Source organism: Camelina sativa, chromosome 17, assembly GCF_000633955.1.
Source record: "Camelina sativa cultivar DH55 chromosome 17, Cs, whole genome shotgun sequence".
In the NCBI taxonomy this organism is placed as follows: domain Eukaryota; kingdom Viridiplantae; phylum Streptophyta; class Magnoliopsida; order Brassicales; family Brassicaceae; genus Camelina; species Camelina sativa.
The window spans coordinates 16,270,368-16,288,948 of NC_025701.1; the positions used below are offsets into that span (position 1 = coordinate 16,270,368).

Genomic DNA, 18,581 nt, shown 5'->3' on the forward strand with positions numbered 1-18,581 from the left:
TTCTCAGTGACCCCATTAAAATACTGTTTTAGGCATGTACTCGCAAATAAATCACTAACCGGTTCCGGAATCATAAGACACCACGGCAGCTGATAACTGAGAAAGCATCATCTTTGGAGATGATCCCACACGTTCTTCAACATATGACGTGTCTTTCATTGATAATCGCGGTCCAGAATTTAAGGACAATGAACTGCCAAACGTTCTGTTTAAATTGCTTTTGTTGGGATAGGAAGAAACAGATGAGATCTCATCACGTGAACTGTCATATCCATCCTCACCACTATCATATGCGTCATTTGCTCTAGTCTGCATTAAGCACATTATTCTTCATTGTTCTCTTGTTGACCAACAGACAAATGAAACCAATACGTATAAAACAACTAAAAGCCAAAAGTATACAAAAAACGATAAATAGTAGAATTCAATAGTTGTGAGCAAGCCATACCCATTCTGAGTCTCCATCCATCTCTTTCCAATATATTTCTGTCTGAATGGTAATGGTTGGAACAATCCCTGAGAGAAAATTTTAATAGCCCCATCAGGTTGCACCATTAATGTCAAAATAAGGGGGAAACCAAACTTTCCGACATACTGTAAGTTGTTTTCTAACAGAGTTTGACTTCTGATTTAAAATTCCCAGTCAAAACTTTAGAAAAAGCTTACCGTCGATTTGATCATCCTCTAATAGCAGCCCATTGTTTTTCTGAATTACCCATACTTGAAATGGTATTCGAGTCTCCTGTTGGTAATAACAAGATTATAAGAGTAAATAAGAAAACACAAGTGAAAAAGGGGAATATATATTGTACTTCAGAAAAATAAGAGGCCTATCACCAAATGCATTTACTTAATATTTTCTATCAAGCATCAGGACATAGGAGGCATGTAATTTGACTTTAAGTTCTGACATATAACCATGATTAAATCGTAGAGCAAGATTATTTTGATGCCAGAAGAATCAATTATATTTGATTAAAAAGTTGTGATAATCAACTGACTGAACTACTAAACTCCCTACAGTGATAAATGGGCCAAAGAAAACAAACTACGTACTATGTAGTTTGAATGACTCATACTTCAACTTCTAGACTAAGCTACGCTTTAAACCTCATGCGTCAATTTTACATTTTGCACAGAAACCCTGGTGCATCTGCATTGCATCGCCACAGAGAAACAACAAGCTAGATGATCTAAGAATGTTAAACGACTCATCCAAAGTTGTGTGATTCTATCATTAATTAGGCATCAAGCAAACGAAAAACCAAGGATCCCGCCTGACTTAGCACTATTGTAAGAACCATGAGACGTGTAGCAACACAAGAGAGCTACAAATGTTTGTATTTAGTTTATATGTTTTCCACATACGGGAATAGAAAACATAGCGCGTTCAAGCAACCGTAAATGAAACACAATGTCTTGCACGTATAGCACCTATAGAGAACACGGAAAGTCAAGTAAACTAACCACTTCAATGAAATCTTTTGTCGAGTCTTTGTAAAATTGACTGTTTTCTAATGCCATCCATCTTCCGGATAATGTGCTCTTAATGTAGTAAAGGTAACGTAAAGTAGCACCTTTATAAGAAGGTGGTATAATCTGTGGGAGTACAGCTCGAACCATTACTGTAAATGAAAATTACAAACAAAGAATCTGTCAGCTTAAAGGGTTGACACTGTAAGCCTGTGCCATCAGCATCAAGCATATTATATGTTATTATTCATACAGTATTAGAGAAGGAATCAGGCAATGTTACATGTCATCTTAGCACCAGGGGATAGAAGTTGATTTGAAATCAAGGATGGTGTTGAACTGTCTAGGAAGATGTGTTCACCTGAAAATCTCCAAGAAAAATATATAATTAACGCACATCAATACAAAATTACAAGTAAAATGGCTAAGAGCATAATATCCTTCAGCTCCCTCAAACTTGTAGTTGCAGTGAACATCACGTGTTGAAATGCAATATACATAATGTCTCTAAAGAAGGAAAAACGAAAGTCTGAGAATCCTCTAAGTAAACGAAACATAACAAGAATAATTGCATAACTTCAATGCTAATTTCTATATCTCTTTTTTAAAAAACATAAGTAAACAAAGGCAATGTTACTCGATCATCTTCACAAGTTAGCCCACAGAAGTAAACTAGAAACAGCCCTACTTCTAATAGTGTGTCGTCAGCAAGTCTATGTTTGTGATATCAATATTACCAAACGCATCAAGACTGTAAATAATATCCATGAACTGAGAGAACATATAACAGTTGCAGTAAAACAAAACAAGAAAACAAAGCTTCTTGAATACCTCTACGTCCTTTGCTTCCCGGTGATGGTTTCTGAGTAGAAAACCACTGAATGTCCAATTTCTCTAGTCCTTTAACCTCAAAACTAAGCTTCTCAACCAAAAGCGAGGGATTTGCCCCGTTGTCATGATCCCTCACAGGAGAATTACACACCTCAATAGTAACAAATATGGAATCTCCAGGCCTGTAGACATCTTTATCCGTTTGCACAGTTAGAGACGGTTTGAGCTTGCTTCCAGAAACACCCACAGATTCATTGACTTCATTGGAACTGCCAATCCCCAAAAATGAAAACCTTGATGATAGCATCGCTTACAAACTGCTGTATGGTTCCTTAACCAAATACAACTATTCTGACGGAGGCACCAACAAGCAAACCATAGAAGCGGACTTGATGAAATTTTTAATTACGCATAAACCCTGTAAAATTTGACGGAACTGAGAGCATGCAAAAAAAATCACAATGTTTGTTTCAAAACATTGATCAAAGGTGAGAGCCGCACTGAGATCCCTGGAAATTAGATTACTTACACATGGATGGAGTTTGAAGCATTCAAGGTTCCGATTTCGTTTCACAAATTCATTGAAATTGGCGGAAGGTAGCTCAAGAATGAATGGTAATCAAATTACTTCAACCCAAAACTCAGATCCAGGGAGAAGACGACGCGAATCGGCGTAGATCACAGAACCAATTTGTGAGATTTCATTCTGATAGAGTGGAGCCTTATCTCAAGGAAAGAACGGGGATGAGATAATAGAAGAAATTGAAGGAGAAGGATCAGAAGAATGGCAAGGAGAAGAAAGGATCAGAGGAGAAAGAGTGTGATTTTCGTTTGATGATTTTTCTACAATTTTTTTGTTTTTTTTTTTTATATACCACCGTTTCTGAAAGCGTAGTTAAAATACGTACATAACAAAATACTCAGGGCCATCGGAGCCATCTTTATTGCTACAAGACATATTGTGGTCTGAAGAATTTTAAAATAATAAAAATGTTGAACAGTGGATATAACTGTTCTTAAGTAATTGAAAATTGTTCTTATACAAGAACTGTTGAATGTGTGTTCTTAAGTATAGACTATTATTTAATGATTTTAGTTTTTCTATATCATTACAACTGATCTACCGTTAAAGATGTCTTTCATGCTCTATAATCTCATGTACAGTAAGTATAATTTTTACACTTTGGTCTAATAAAACCTGTTGTGTGAATCTTTCCACCTACTAGATGTACCGCGAGCATATAATTTTTTTTATAATTTATATTTTATTTTGTATATATTTATTAAATATTGGATGTTTTTTAAATAAAGTAATAACTAAATTTTTCGATTGTTGTGCGGCTAAATATTTATATTATATTTTTAACTCGCAATTCACTTCATGACCATTAGTTTGTTATATTTAGTTTGTTTTGTTTAATTTTTGAGATTCTATTTTGATTTTTAATTATTATAACAAAAAATAAGAGATCTAAACACATAATCAGTAATTTATACGCTGTGATTAAATCACACTTTTCCTAATGATTTAATTATTTTATACAATTTTAGTTAAATCAACTTGATTTTATGTCAAATATTCTAATATTAATAGTGTTGATAAATAATTAAATGGATTTAATCCGTGTTAACACAAGTTTAATAATATTTTATTAATTCCAACATGTTCTCTTTATAACTCATCTACTATACAACCACATTACATAATATTTTAAACTTTTTTAATTTAACATATTCGTAATAATTAAAATTTTATCAAGTTTATATATGTTAATTATAATATTTAAATAAATGTCAAATGAAGTTTTTCTTACGTTAAGAATCAAAGCTCACAGGTTTTGGAAAACAAAATAGGAATCAAATTGTTGTTTTCTTTGTTTGCGAAATATTCAGATATAGAATATCTTCAAAACATAACAGAATGTGTGGTTAAATATATGATAGTTTCTATTTTCATATTGATTGCTGTTATTTTTTAGTTGAAATGAAATGTAAAATATTTAGGAAACAATATCTGGAGTAATGTTAGTTTTGAAAAATTGTTAGGGGTTAATGTTGTAAATAACTTTTTAAATAAACAAAACTAAAAGGGCATAACACAAAATGTACTTTAAAAATGTTAATATAGATATATGGTTAGATAATACAATCTAAACTATATTTGGACCCGTGGTAGAGTACGGGTTGAAATTGTTTTTATTTCTATTATAATTTAGAATAAATATAATTTATATGATTGTTTTAAAAAGTTTTTTGGATAAAACATTATGCAATAAAATCATATGCTAAATATGATGGCTTGAAAAAAATATATATTTTGTAAGTTTTATATTGTTTATTTTGTAATGTTATGTATAAGAAATAGTTATGTTTGTTGTTTGTTTTTATTTTAATTTTTAAACATGTTTGGTGAAAGTGTTTTAATATGACGCGTGCTTAGGTAAGATTTTTTTTAACTAGTTCCAGTGCATGGCACGTGCCAAGGTGACATCAAAAGTCTGATGAAAGAATGCGCCGTCTACGTGTAGCGTCCAGGCGCAATGGTAAACCCCTCCGCAGCGTGCTGCAAAGTCGTTAAGAGATCGGACATCCCTTGCGCGTGTGGCCGTATCACAGCTTCAGTGCTAAAAATGATAAACATGGGTAAGGTTGTTCATGTCTCTGCCTTTTGTGGGAAGCCTCTAGCTCATGGTACCAAGTGCGGAAGTAAGTCTGATAGAGAAGTTTCATTCTTAATAATACGGTTTTTATCTTGTAAAAAAACTGAAGGTGTCGCTAGAGAAAGAGCTATATATATGTTGCAAAAATGTAGTAAAAGAACTTAGAAATATCGGTAAAGATCTTTTTTTAAAAAAAATTGTGTGCGTTTAAAAAATCCCCTATTTAATATTTGGGAAGTACATGACTTATTTTTGTAGACTATATAATAGGTATATATATGATTTTTTGGTTATAGACTTATGACATTCACGATTTAGGTGTATCATAATATATAGGTTAGTTTGATTTTTGGTAATTAGGGATAATATGCATTTAGTTAATTATAGTATCATATAAAATCAATTATATGTAACATTTAAAAGATAAGGAAATCTTTCAACCTAATTAAAACAAATATATGTGATTCTTCTTTCACTTTTATTTGATTTTATATTTAAATTATTTTAAATTATTATATAATATATTTAGTTAATAAAATTCATGATGTTTTCTACATATGATGTAATTTGAATTTTTTTAAACGGACATATATCGCTCAACTGATGAATAAAAAATGTATAAAATGTCTCAACCACATTGCCTAACAAAACTAGGCAAAGATTCAAAGTCATATTGTAAAAAAAATGACCAAAATGATTCTGAATACGAATGGGCATGAACTTTGATTTATCAGACATTGAAATCATACTATAAAGTCATAATTCAAAGTTATACTATTAAAATCAATATAAATTGTTCAATCTATAAAATATTCAAGCTTTAATAATATTAATCTCTTAAAAATATATATATTCAACTAAAATTTTGACTGTATAACGAGTAAAAGTTTGAATATTTAAATTCAATTTCATATATTTCTTTTGTTGAATTGTATAATTTTTTATATTATAATAAACTTTTTAAATAATTTAATTTGAAGTATTTAAAATATTAAATTTGATATTTTAAAAAATATTATAAATATATATGATAGATCAAAAATTTAAAATTATAAACACTCAAATTTGATTTGTTATAGTCTGGGTCAATAATATATCACTATAATATGAAAAAATTCCAAGAAATATGATTTTTTGCTAGAGCATTGGTTGAAATTTTAAGAAATATGATTTCCCAGATTAAATTAAAGTTTGGAATAATGTTGTTTGGTAGAGGCTTTTCCGGTCAAGATGATTTTGACAAACATGTGTTACATATTTGGTCCTAAAATTAATATGCGGTATATTGTGTGTTAAGTCATAGAATTAACAATCAAAATACAATATATAATTTTAAAAACTAAACAAATCAAATAAAATTAACAAACAAAAATTAATTTTTTTTAACAAATAAATTAACCCGCAATATACCACGGATCAAAATCTAAATCTACTAGACTATTTTACAAAATAGATATTATTTCATAAGTCATATAAGTCATATTCAGAACATGATTTCATGGCATAATGTTTCATCCCAAAAGAAAAAGACTTTTAAAACGAATAAAACAATCACATGTATATGTAGTAATTTAAATAAAAATTACAAAATATACAAAAGAAATTTCAATCCGTGCTCTAGCACGGGTCCAATTCTAGTATTGTTTTGTATGTAAACACAAAATTTGCGGTTTAAAACATCATATGATTTTGATCAAAAAAAAATTAACATCATATGATCTCTATTAATATATGGAATTGATCTCATGTGGCAGGTTACGTTGTGCCATGAGATTTGGGACCAGAACTTGGGAGCTAAAAGGGTTTCTAGAATAAATTGTTTGTGCATGAAGCTGTAGCTGCTGTACTATTTCGTATTTCCCCACTACTAAAATACTCTTGTAATCTCACTAAAATCCACTATCATTAAAATCTACTCTTTATGTTATATCTAATATTCCATGTTACGAGTCGAAAGACGAAAAGTATCTATATAGAGAGGAGAAAAGATCTTCCTATTATTTTTCACTTACGGTTAATGATTTTTAATACACAAAATAAGTGTTTTACACAAGAAAATCACAACTCTTGGACATGTTGATAGTTCGAAGAATGGAAATTGAAAAGAAAAAAAAAATTAAAGCAACAGTGATTTGAATAATCCAGAAGAATGATGAAGTCATTACAATCAGATCTGAGTTTCATTAAGATTTTGAAACCCTAGCAGAACATATGCTTGTGATACAAAAGAAAGCTCTAAAAGATAAATTGGTCAACAATGGAGAGAAACACAAAAGAATGACACGGAAATCAATCCTCCATAGCCAATCCTCGCCGTAGATGTTTAGACGCTTGGTATGCAAGTAAGCATAGTATGCCGAGTTGGTGTCAATCTCGTTGATTTGGTCACCAAAAGATGCCGAGTCGGTCTTCTCCATGATTGGATCATATTCCTCAGTTTGATAGTAATTTATTTGGACTCCATCACGAATGATGACCGGGACTTTCCAAGGACGGAGAGCGTCTGAAGCACCCACAAAAAGCAAGATGACGAAGATAATGAAAAAAAAGTTGCTTACTCCCAATCTAGTTGACATTAGTTGTTGTTGTAGATAAGGGCTATGATGTAGAAAAAGATCTCGAGAGAATAGTTTTGTGATTTGAAATATATGTCGTGTGTGTTTTATATATATAGAGGTTGGACGTATAGAAACCGACCTTTATTTCCTTTAGTAATTAGGAGACAGACTTTAATTTATTTCCTTTTTCTTTGTCTCCTAAACCCTGATGGAAAACCTATAAAATTGCTCAATCAAAACATGTTTAATTTGACTGTTTGATCAATGTTTTGCAGCAGAAAGCATTTAAATTGTTTTACCCTTATGTACAGATGACTTATAGTCTATCTTGAACTACGTTACGTACAACACATCTCTCCATTGTATCGGCGGAAGAAGAGATGTTGAGAAATCGAAGCAACAACGTAACATGTGCATCAGCACGTAAAAGTATGTATATTCAAGGAGTTTGGTTGGGTCATTTTGAACTTTTTTTTTGTATTATACTAAGATTTAACCCGCGGTACACCGCAGAACAATATTTTAATTTTAAAATTTTAAAATTTATATTGTATTTATTTGTTATTTTATTAATTTTACATGTATTTGATATAAATATTCAAAGTATAGGATTTTTGTAGTGTTTTCAAGGTTTTAACCCGTGTTGTATATGTATAATCTAGTAATACATTTATCTCCTGGTACACATCTAAAAATGTTTAAAAATAAAAAAAAACAATTCCACTTAACTCCCTATATGGGATTAATACCAACCCGTCTCACCAAAATCAAAATAAGTTTTTGCGTAACAAAAAAAATCAAAATAAGTTTTTTTATCAAGTTTAATTATGTTAATTGTTTTACCAAATTAGCATATGTTTATAGTTTATAATTTTTCCATGTCAATATATATAGTTTATGATAATTAATAGAATTTTAATTTTTTTTGGTAATTCCTCAAAAAATAAAAAATAAACCAAATTATATGGGGGGTTTTCAACATATTAAATGTGACATTTTATAATTGGACTTTTGGTTTATGAAATTTATTAATGTTAATATAATTATGGATATTGTAAACTTTTGTTATGGAAAATATGTTGTATATCATTTAAATTTGAGAGATTATAGCATCTATAAAAATAGTTTTGGAGATTTAGTGGGTTAAAACTTTAATGGGTAGAGTTGTTTGGAAAAATCGGAATGTATAGATGTTGTTAAGATTTTATGGCAATAAATGTAACAAATGATGATCAATTTAAGAATGTTTAATATTTGAGTTTCTCTGCAATGTTATTTATGGAATTGTTTTAGGGTTTAATGTTGTAAAAAAAATTAAATAAGTAAAACTTAAAGGACATAAACCAAAATGTACTTCAGAAATGTTAATATAGATATTTTCCACACATAAATATTGTAAATACAAAATATTTTCAAATAATACAAAATATTTACTATCTCAATCCCTACGCTCCTAAAAAATAGTGAAAACACAATTACAGATCATCACATGAAGGGCTCATTGGATCAGATCTCGACACATCAACAACATAGAATTCCTTTCCTATGATGATTGAAGCCAAAATAAACATAAAAAAATGTCTCCATATTTGGGGTTTGTCCGTGTATTTGAGATTACCAAAATATTGATAGTGATATAATAAAGCACTATATTAAAGACCCGTGATAGATTAAAGAGGACGGATTGAAATTCATTTTATTTATATTATAATTTTTATATAAAATATAATTTCTGTAATTATTTTTAAAAGTTTTTTGGATAAAACATTATGCAATAAAAACATAGGCTAGATTAACCAATTAATCTATAACCTTTTTTTGTAACTAACATATATTTAATTTATAACATATTTTGTAATCAACTTATAAAAATTATATAATCTACAAAAAGGTTATGTACTTCTGTTTTATTATATAAAATATTAAATTGAGTACCAATTTCTGGTGGAAACTAAATAAAATGCGTTAAGAGATCTATTGGATGGACTCGGAGAAACTTTGAATCCAATTATTAGAACATGCATGGTTTAGATTTTTGAATTCTAGAAAAGTTTCGTCTTGGCAAAAGCTTTGTTAGCGTTTGATAAAATTCTCAAACTCTCTTATGAGAGAGTAGGGTACTATGTCAAGAAAACATAATTTAGAAAAGGATTTTTTGTTTATTATCAATGACCATAAGGCTTCATATATACACAAAGATATTTCATTAAATGGTAGATGTAAATCTTCCTAAAAATATGCAATCAAATCATATATTAAGTGACTAAGATTTCTCATTGATTCTCAAGGTAAGAGATATGATTTGATTACCAAATCATATCATACAATATCCTAATATCTTCCCTCAAGTTGGAACATGCCGCTTGCAAATGTCCAACTTGAATTTGACCATGTCCTCATCTTCACATCCTGGTTTCGGTATTCATTACGGTGTTATACTCCACCGTTGAGTCATCTCGGTTTTTCTTGTTGTAATCTGGTCCGTCACAACACAAGAGTTGTGTGTGACACAAGGATTCCTTCAAGTCGTGTTGGATTCCTTCAAGTCGTTTTCTTGTTTGTCGGGTTCGTCGATACATTTTTAATGTCCATCTTCTTGGACTCCATTGTCGGTTTTTTCATCATCAGATCTGGGGCACCATTGGATTGAACTTGAGTTAGTGGCTCATGAGTTCTCCGTCGTGGCATTACGCCGGTGCCATTGTTTTCGTTGTCGTGTCTTCATCACCATCTTCGTCTTTGATGGTCATCATAATCGATCCATAAGGATCAATCCGCTCTGATACCATGTTAAAAAAAGCATAATTTAGAAAAGGTTTTCTTGTTTATTATCAATGGCCATAAGACTCCATGTATACATAAAAATATTTCTTTAAATGGTAGATGTAAATCTTCCTAAAAATATGCAATCAAATCAAATAAATGGTAGACATATCATACAATATCCTAACATGCTAAAGAAGAAATATCTCTGATTTAGCGACTCTCTATAAAATCGATAAATCTTATATTTCGTTGTATATATATGGTGGAGTTTCATGGCAATCATGTTCATGTTCTTCCTAGATATTCACGAATAACCATAGGATCGGCGGGGATGCTTATGTGTGTTTGGATATACCCCATGAATTCCCACTACTCCACCTTGTCATGCGAGAGCTTTCTTGTCATATGAGATCCACATATTTATGTCGATAATTTGATTGATCTAGTCTCAAAACTGTCTATTATCATTCCATACATAATTTGACTCTCTTCTTTAAACCATAGAGTGCTTGAATAGGATTGGGATGACGAGTACATGTTTTGCCTCAAAAATGCATTGATCTCATTTCGTCGATTACCAATCTTTCTGAGTGACCTATCTTCGCGACATAACTCTACTACCTTTAAGGTCTTTAGATTCTAGTTTCTATCCTTTAGTATCATATATAGTTATCGATGTAACAATGTCTGAGTTGATTTACTTAAACATGTGGATCTTTTTTCCCCCATTTGTCGGGTCATGAATGGCTCTACTTAGAACAACTTTAAGAAATTTATTGGTAATATTGTATTAAACATCCTTTTGTTCGCATATCTTTTTTTATTAAGTTGATTTTTGATATATATCTTTAAAAATACTTTCTAACTAGATTTTTTTGTAATTAAAAAAATTAAAAATACAAATTATATAATTTTTTTATTGTTAATTTTAGAATTTAACCTGCATGACAACATTTTTTTTACATAATTGTAATTTAATCAACTTAATTAGATATGTTTAAAATTGCTTTATGTATAAACAAAATATTAATTTCATTTAGAATTTAATTAATCAAAATATTTTCATTTGGAATAATCAATCAAAATTATTTTCATTTGGAATTAATCAATCAAATTTAGTTGGTGTGAAACTAAACATATGTTATAATCACAAGTTTGGTGGTAAAATTATATATTTTTGCATATAGTACTGTTAGGGTTTTTAATATTGTGCATATGTTAAATTGGTAAATCAGTATTTACACAGATTTAGTTTTCTTATCACAAAGTAACATTGCTGATATGTATTACTCAGTCAGGAATAAATTTGATTTAGTCATATAAATTGTGTAATTGAACATAAAAAAAAAAATCATACAATTTGGTCTTTAGTTTAGTTTTCTGTTTTTTTTTTTATCCATTTTGACAGCAATTGCTCTAATGTTTTAGAAAACTTGGAAGATGAGATCAAATAGAAAGAGGATGATTGTACATATTTTTATTTTCCTGCAAGAAATTAAAGAAAAATTATTAAAGATCTTAGATATTTGTTAAAATCAAATCAAAAAGAAAAGCACACATAGAAAACTTGTAAAAACAAAACATATATGATGAAGATAGTAAAGAAAAAACTTTAAAATATGTAGTAACCTTATAAAATTGTAAATTAAAAAAATAATTATAAATTTTAAAATTAAGAAATTTCATTATTATATGTACCCTTCAAAAAATAAAGAAAAATAATATATATGTTACTCTATAAAAGAAAATCGTTATAGACTTAAAAATCTGGGAGAAATAACCTTTGATTTGTTGAAATATAAGTTTTTCTTATATTAAAAAACCTAGTTTATTTTTTCTAAAACCAAGTCTTTAAAACAAAAGAAAAATCTATGAAAATGAAAACGAATCAGATTTTTTTGGAAAACAAAAGATTTATGCTCCTTATCCTTAAAAAAAAACTCATACGATGGACAAAAATATGGTGATGTATTCTATATCTCATAACATAAAAAATAAGAAAAACAGTTATTTAGAAGGAAAAAATAAAAATGAAAGATAAGACAAAATAGGAGAAGTTTTGATATAGACAAAAAAAGATGATGTTCATCTAAGAAAAATACTTAAAAGTTTATTATCACCATGATGTTCATGATGCAAATTGTGAAGAAATCTACTATTTTCTAACATAGATGAATTGAAAAAAAAAACTAATAACAAAGTACAAATGAGGTTATTTGGTAGATTGACCTTCATAGGTTATTTATAGTGTTAGTGTGCTATCAAATTGAGTAAATATTGGTGAGCAAACAAAAAGATTTGATGAAATAATTCAAAATATTTAATATTAACATAAGGAATATCTAATTAAATAGTCGTGTGTGTGTTTTAGTTAGTTTCTATTTGCAGTATTATAGGATTTTGTAGAGATATTGTAGAAATATTTAGTTATTACGATTATTATTATATTTTTCACTAAAATATTTAAATCTTTTAAGTTAAAAAGGAAAACATAAACTGATTTCCTAAAGATATTTTAGAATAATTGAGTTTAGGAATATTTTAATTATTGGGAGAGATAATTTAGGAACTTAATTGATTTTATTTAGTTATTGTGATCGATTAGAAATATTCAATTAGTGTGATCGATTTTGATTTTTCATATTTAACTTAATGTTATTTTGTGCAAATATGTAGGGGTTAACTTTGTAAATAAGTTTTTAAATAAGTACAAATAAAAGGGTATAACCCAAAATGTACTTCAAAAATGTATATATAGATTGTGATTGTAATCATTTCTTACTCAAATTCGGCTGTGTCATTTAAATTTAAGAAATCATACAGTTTCTAAAGATATTTTCAAATAGGTTTGGAGATTTTTATGGGATTAAAAATTTAATGAGTTTGTTTTTGGAAAAATTGAAATGTATAGATGTTGTCAATTTATTTATGGAAATAAACGTATCAAATTAGGTCGATTTAAATAGTTCCATTAATTGAGTTTCTTCGAAATGTTATTTTAGGAAAATCGTTAGGGGTTAATGTTGTAAATAAAACAAATTAAATAAGCAAAACTTAAAGGGCATAAACCAAAATGTACTTCAAAAATGTTAATATAGATACAGCTGAGATATTGAATGATTGATAGAGTAACTTAATATTAATATTAAAGATTAATATGAGATGAATCAATCTTTGTATAAAAATCTATATTAACATTTTTGAAGTACATTTTGTGTTATGCCCTTTTAGTTTTGCTTATTTAAAAATGTATTTACAACATTAACCCCTAATATATTTCTAAAAAAAAACATTACTTCAGATTTTGTTTCCTAAATATTTTACATTACATTCCAACTAAAAAAATTATAGCAAAATCAATATGGAAACACAAACTATGATTTATTTAACAACACTTTCTATTTTGTTTTGAAGATATTCTATCTCTGAATCATTTGCAAACAAAAAAAAAAAAACAATTTGATTCCCATTTTGTTTTCCAATACCTGTGAGCTTTGATTCTTAATATAAGAAAAACTTCGATTCACATTTATTTAAATATTATAATTAATATATATAAACTTAATAAAATTTTAAAATACTACGAATATGTAAAATTAAAAAAGTTTAAAATACTATATAATATGGTTATATATTAGATGAGTTATAAAGAGGACATGTTAGAATTAGTAAAATATCATTAAATTTGTGCTAACACAGGTTAAATCCTCATTTTATTATTATTTAACACTATTAATATTAAAATATTTGACATATAAAATTAAGTTGATTGAACTAAGATTGTGTAAAATAATTAAATCATTAGGAGCAATGTGACTTAATCATAACGTATAAATGATTTATTATGTAATTAGATCCCTTATTTTTTATTATAATAATTTAAAATCAAAATAAAATCTCAAACACTAAACAAAACAAACTAAATATAACACACAAATGGTCATGAAGTAGCGAGTTATAAAATTTAATCTAACCATTTTGTCATACAAACTGCCGAAAATTTTAGTTATTTCTCTATTTAAAAAATATCCAATATTTAACAAACAAATACAACATTAAATATAAATAATAATAAAAAATATATGCACGCGGTGTACCGCAAGTTAAAATCTAGTTAAATATGCAAAACCAAAATATTAGGAATGGGCACAAGTAATTCCAAAGTACTTTGGCTTTGCCTCGTACAAGTACTTGAACAAAATAGTTAGCGGCCCAATTTTGATTCTTGCTAGCTAGGAGGTATCAAATTCTCAAGGACCGAACTGATAGTCCTGTAAAGTAGGTTTCGTCAGCTTCGTACAACACACTATTACAACATGCATGTTGGTTAGACTGACACAGTGATGCATTTTGTACCATCTTGAGAAAATGCACATGATATGTTTCATCATCACAAGTTGCTTTCCCCCAAAATCGTTAGTTTACATATCACCATTGTGTTTGGAAACACATAACAACAACTTACATTTATCCAATTAACAAATAAAAACCATTGAAACAAATAAAAATAACAAACGCTTCATCGTGGATTAATACCTAACAAATAAAATTTATCCCAATACAAGAAAATATAGTGAAAATTAAAAAAAAAAATAACAAATATTAAAAGGTAAAAAAAATCAATACAAAGAGCTGCCACTTTAGCGGTCGTTGGCCTTAATAAAGAAATAATAGTTGAAGATTCCACAATTTAATTTTATATTCCCAACAAAATCAAACAAATACTAAAAACATAATTAAGATGGAAGGAATCAAAAGGGTTTGTTTGTTGTCACTATAAAAGAAGACTCCTAAAACCACGTGAACCGCTCCACGCCTCTCTCTGCCTTTCACCTCACTGCTCTCTATTCTATTTCTCTCCGCCAGCTATGGCTCCTTCTTCATCACCTACTCTTCGTACTACAAGGTAATACAAAATCTCAATCGTTTTTTAATGATAAACGAGAGAAAATGAAAACACAAAATGATTTTGGTTATTAGAATTCTCCTGATCTGGGTGTATTATATGGTGTTTGTTTATTTTTTGATATTTATAAATTTACTCATTGTTTTTTGGTTGCATGCACTGAGATGAAAACAGTGAAGCGGATGAGGAGAAGTATGCGAATGTGAAATGGGAAGAGCTTGGATTTGCTCTGACTCCAACAGATTACATGTATGTAGCCAAATGCAGACAAGGTGAGAGCTTTTCACAAGGAAAGATCCTTCCTTATGGGGATATTTCAATCAGCCCTTGTTCTCCGATTCTCAATTATGGCCAGGTATGTTTTTCTTCTCGTACCACTTGTGGCTACTCATTTCACCAAATTAAGAAATTTGAAGCCTTTAATTTGCAGAGTCATAAGTCATTGATTGTGTATAGTTGATTGAAGTGAGTGTGATAGCCAGCAAAAGTTTATAACTATAGCGTCTATATATATATATACCTTTTGATTATTGGTTTGTGTCTTTGTAGGGACTATTTGAAGGTCTCAAAGCTTACAGGACAGAAGACGACCGGGTTATGATTTTCAGGCCTGACCAAAACGCTCTTCGCATGCAAGCTGGTGCGGAGAGGCTTTGTATGACGTCCCCTTCTCTGGAGCTATTCGTTGATGCAGTTAAGCAAACTGTGCTTGCCAACAAGAAATGGGTATGGACTATTGGAACAATGTGTCTCTGCTTCCATTTGATGTGATTCTTTAACACAATTTCTGATGAGTCGCTTTTATAGGTTCCTCCTCCGGGTAAAGGAACTTTGTATATAAGGCCTCTGCTAATTGGGAGCGGTGATACCCTTGGAGTAGCTCCAGCACCTGAAAACACATTTCTCATATATGCATCTCCAGTGGGAGATTACCATAAGGTGAGTTTGTATTTGTTTGTTTCATATTCTCCGTGGAGTTAAACTCTGACTAAAGAGTCTTTTAAGTTGAAACAGTTAACTCTGGTTTTGTCTGTCTTGTAGGTGAGCTCAGGCTTGGACCTCAAAGTTGATCATAAGCATCACCGAGCCCATTCAGGTGGAACAGGTGGTGTCAAGAGTTGCACAAACTATTCTCCGGTAAGTAAAGAGACACCTGAAATATAATATTACATCTTCCATGGAAACAGGGGTTAATGAAATATCTAGTTCTCTGATTTCTTCTTGTGTAAATGTTTGAAAGGTTGTGAAATCGTTGTTTGAAGCAAAGTCATCGGGGTTCTCTGATATCCTGTTCCTGGATGCAGCAACTAGTAGAAACATCGAAGAGCTTAGTGCTTGTAACATCTTCATTGTCAAGGTAAAGAGTTTCAACATATATCACACGGAATATAGAATAGTTACCACCTTCTAGATTCCTATGCATATAACTTATTAGTAACCATTCATATTTTAGGGAAACATTGTGTCCACTCCACCAACTTCAGGAACCATTTTACCTGGAGTCACAAGGAAAAGCATAAGCGAGCTAGCTCGTGACATTGGCTACCAGGTTCAACCTCCTCTCATTTCATATTTAGACATTCTTACTAGTCAAGATTCGCAGATTGTGATTCACAATTAATGTATCACAGGTTCAAGAACGGGATGTTTCTGTGGATGAGCTACTAGAGGCAGAAGAAGTTTTCTGCACAGGGACTGCAGTGGTTGTTACAGCTGTTGAAACTGTGACCTTCCATGACAAGAAGTAATTAACTTTTTTAAAAACTTGATTAAATTAAAAACCCTTTCATCAAATCTTAAATGTTGATATTGGGCCATATCTTTGACGGCAGGGTAAAATACAGGACAGGAGAAGCAGCTTTGTCTAGGAAGCTTCGCTCGATGTTAACCAATATTCAGATGGGCATTGTTGAAGATAAGAAAGGTTGGATGGTAGAAATCGATCGTTGTCAAGGCTGGTGATCGTTGTAGTTTCTCCCTTTAAGTGTTTGTTTTCTATATGTGGGACATGTAATGGAAAAACCTTAAGGTACAATGATCACAGATGCAAGATCCTATAAAAACATCATTCAATAAGCGATACAAAATGATCCCTTTGTATTGCTGGAAAAGGAGATATCAAAACAATAAAAATCCTATTGAACTTTAATGATTCATAGAATCGTTGGGAAACTTGTAGCTGCTTTTTTCTTGTCATATAATTATGTTTCTAGGTTTGATGATATATCTGAAGGAATTGGCTTAGTTTTTTTGTTGACCAAAGAAAGAATAACTTCAAAATTAAAGAAAAAAAAAATTGTTGACAGCTGTGGGATTTGAACCCACGCCCTTTCGGACCAGAGCCTAAATCTGGCGCCTTAGACCGCTCGGCCAAACTATCAGATGTTGTTTACATTGTAATTTACTGAAAAACATATCCTCTTTTCATCAAATCTCTCGTCTCGTCACACTGTGCTTGCGTGTGACGCAAGTCCACATCACATGCAAGCATCATCAAAAGTCAAACCATTCGAGCACTCCAGGATCCAAAACCACTTAAAGCCTAATCATAAATAAACAAAAGTTGGGCAACGTTGTGGCTGTGGAAAATTCAAAGATCGACGAAAACTTGCTCTTTGAGAGATCTTCTATTTTTAGAACATTTAGGTTTGATTTTTTTATCACAATATCTATTCAAAAATTTACACGTGAAATAAAATACAATTGTATATTAAAGTTTGTTTAAAAATCGAATTTTATAACAGAATCTTTTTTTTTTTTTGTTAAAACAACAGAATCTTATACGTAGGATATAAATTTCACTAAAGTTAAGTTTAACCAATGGATTAAAATGAGAATAATCTATCTTCTGGAATCATATAAGATCATTTACTTTAGAAAATTAAAACATTGTACATTGTTTTTCTTGGTTCAGTTTAAATACAAAATCCTCTAAGTCTTTAATCAATTTCTTGATAAACAAGAATATATCCTTTTTGTTTCTTAATTGGTGGAATATGCGCTTAAAATAATAGACATCCATCATCTACTAGTTTGGCCAACATATATATATATATATATATATATATATTTTTTTTTTTTTGATATGAATGTAAATATCATAAATCAAAATGAAAAGTTTAGGATATACATAGTGAATAGCCTAAAAATTTGAAACCTTGCCCAAAAAAAGAAAAAAAACAAGGAAACAAAAGTTTGGCCGATATTGGTTTGTTCCTCTTTCTAACAAACCTAATCTACCATATGCTTTCCCAGTTTCCCTCATCCCCTACTTGAAAGTATTTGAGAAATAGTCTTAAGTTTTGTTTACACATGTCGGCTTTTAAATAACTTCACGAGTTATATTATGGTATTTTTTGCCAAAAAAAAAACACAGCAATTATCAAT

At 29.9% G+C, this 18,581-nt stretch overlaps 3 protein-coding genes and 1 non-coding gene across 4 annotated transcripts in view; 1 reads left to right on the top strand and 3 right to left on the bottom strand.

The window, feature by feature from the left end:
* Positions 1-3,180, bottom strand: part of LOC104742546 — a gene marked incomplete at its 3' end in the record, with an annotated part of 10,386 nt that extends 7,206 nt beyond the window's left edge. The window contains 7 exon segments of the mRNA XM_019238726.1: positions 60-309; positions 449-516; positions 667-742; positions 1,468-1,625; positions 1,757-1,834; positions 2,305-2,722; positions 2,834-3,180. Coding sequence (XP_019094271.1) covers positions 60-309; positions 449-516; positions 667-742; positions 1,468-1,625; positions 1,757-1,834; positions 2,305-2,611 — 937 coding nt within the window.
* Positions 7,081-7,540, bottom strand: LOC104757396. Its single transcript, XM_010480134.1, has one exon. It carries the CDS (start codon positions 7,538-7,540, stop codon positions 7,148-7,150), a length of 393 nt encoding a protein of 130 aa, XP_010478436.1. The 3' UTR covers positions 7,081-7,147.
* Positions 15,077-17,339, top strand: LOC104757397 (branched-chain-amino-acid aminotransferase 6-like). The gene is made up of 9 exons (XM_010480135.2): positions 15,077-15,194; positions 15,369-15,549; positions 15,744-15,920; positions 16,002-16,133; positions 16,236-16,331; positions 16,435-16,551; positions 16,648-16,743; positions 16,826-16,938; positions 17,027-17,339. The coding sequence occupies exons 1-9, from the start codon at positions 15,157-15,159 to the stop codon at positions 17,154-17,156; spliced, it is 1,080 nt and encodes a 359-aa protein (XP_010478437.1). The 5' UTR covers positions 15,077-15,156; the 3' UTR covers positions 17,157-17,339.
* On the bottom strand, positions 17,495-17,574 carry TRNAL-UAG. Its single transcript has one exon. It is a non-coding gene; the product is annotated as a tRNA-Leu (tRNA).

What these genes read in the sequence shown, in the direction of transcription:
- LOC104757397 (XM_010480135.2), top strand. Translation starts at nt 15,157, where the DNA reads ATGGCTCCTTCTTCATCACCTACTCTTCGTACTACAAG. An exon ending in GTAACATCTTCATTGTCAAG is followed by an intron (nt 16,552 to 16,647) that starts GTAAAGAGTTTC and finishes TTCATATTTTAG; the next exon opens with GGAAACATTGTGTCCACTCC. An exon ending in GTGACCTTCCATGACAAGAA is followed by an intron (nt 16,939 to 17,026) that starts GTAATTAACTTT and finishes CTTTGACGGCAG; the next exon opens with GGTAAAATACAGGACAGGAG.
- LOC104757396 (XM_010480134.1), bottom strand. Translation starts at nt 7,540, where the DNA reads ATGTCAACTAGATTGGGAGTAAGCAACTTTTTTTTCATTATCTTCGTC.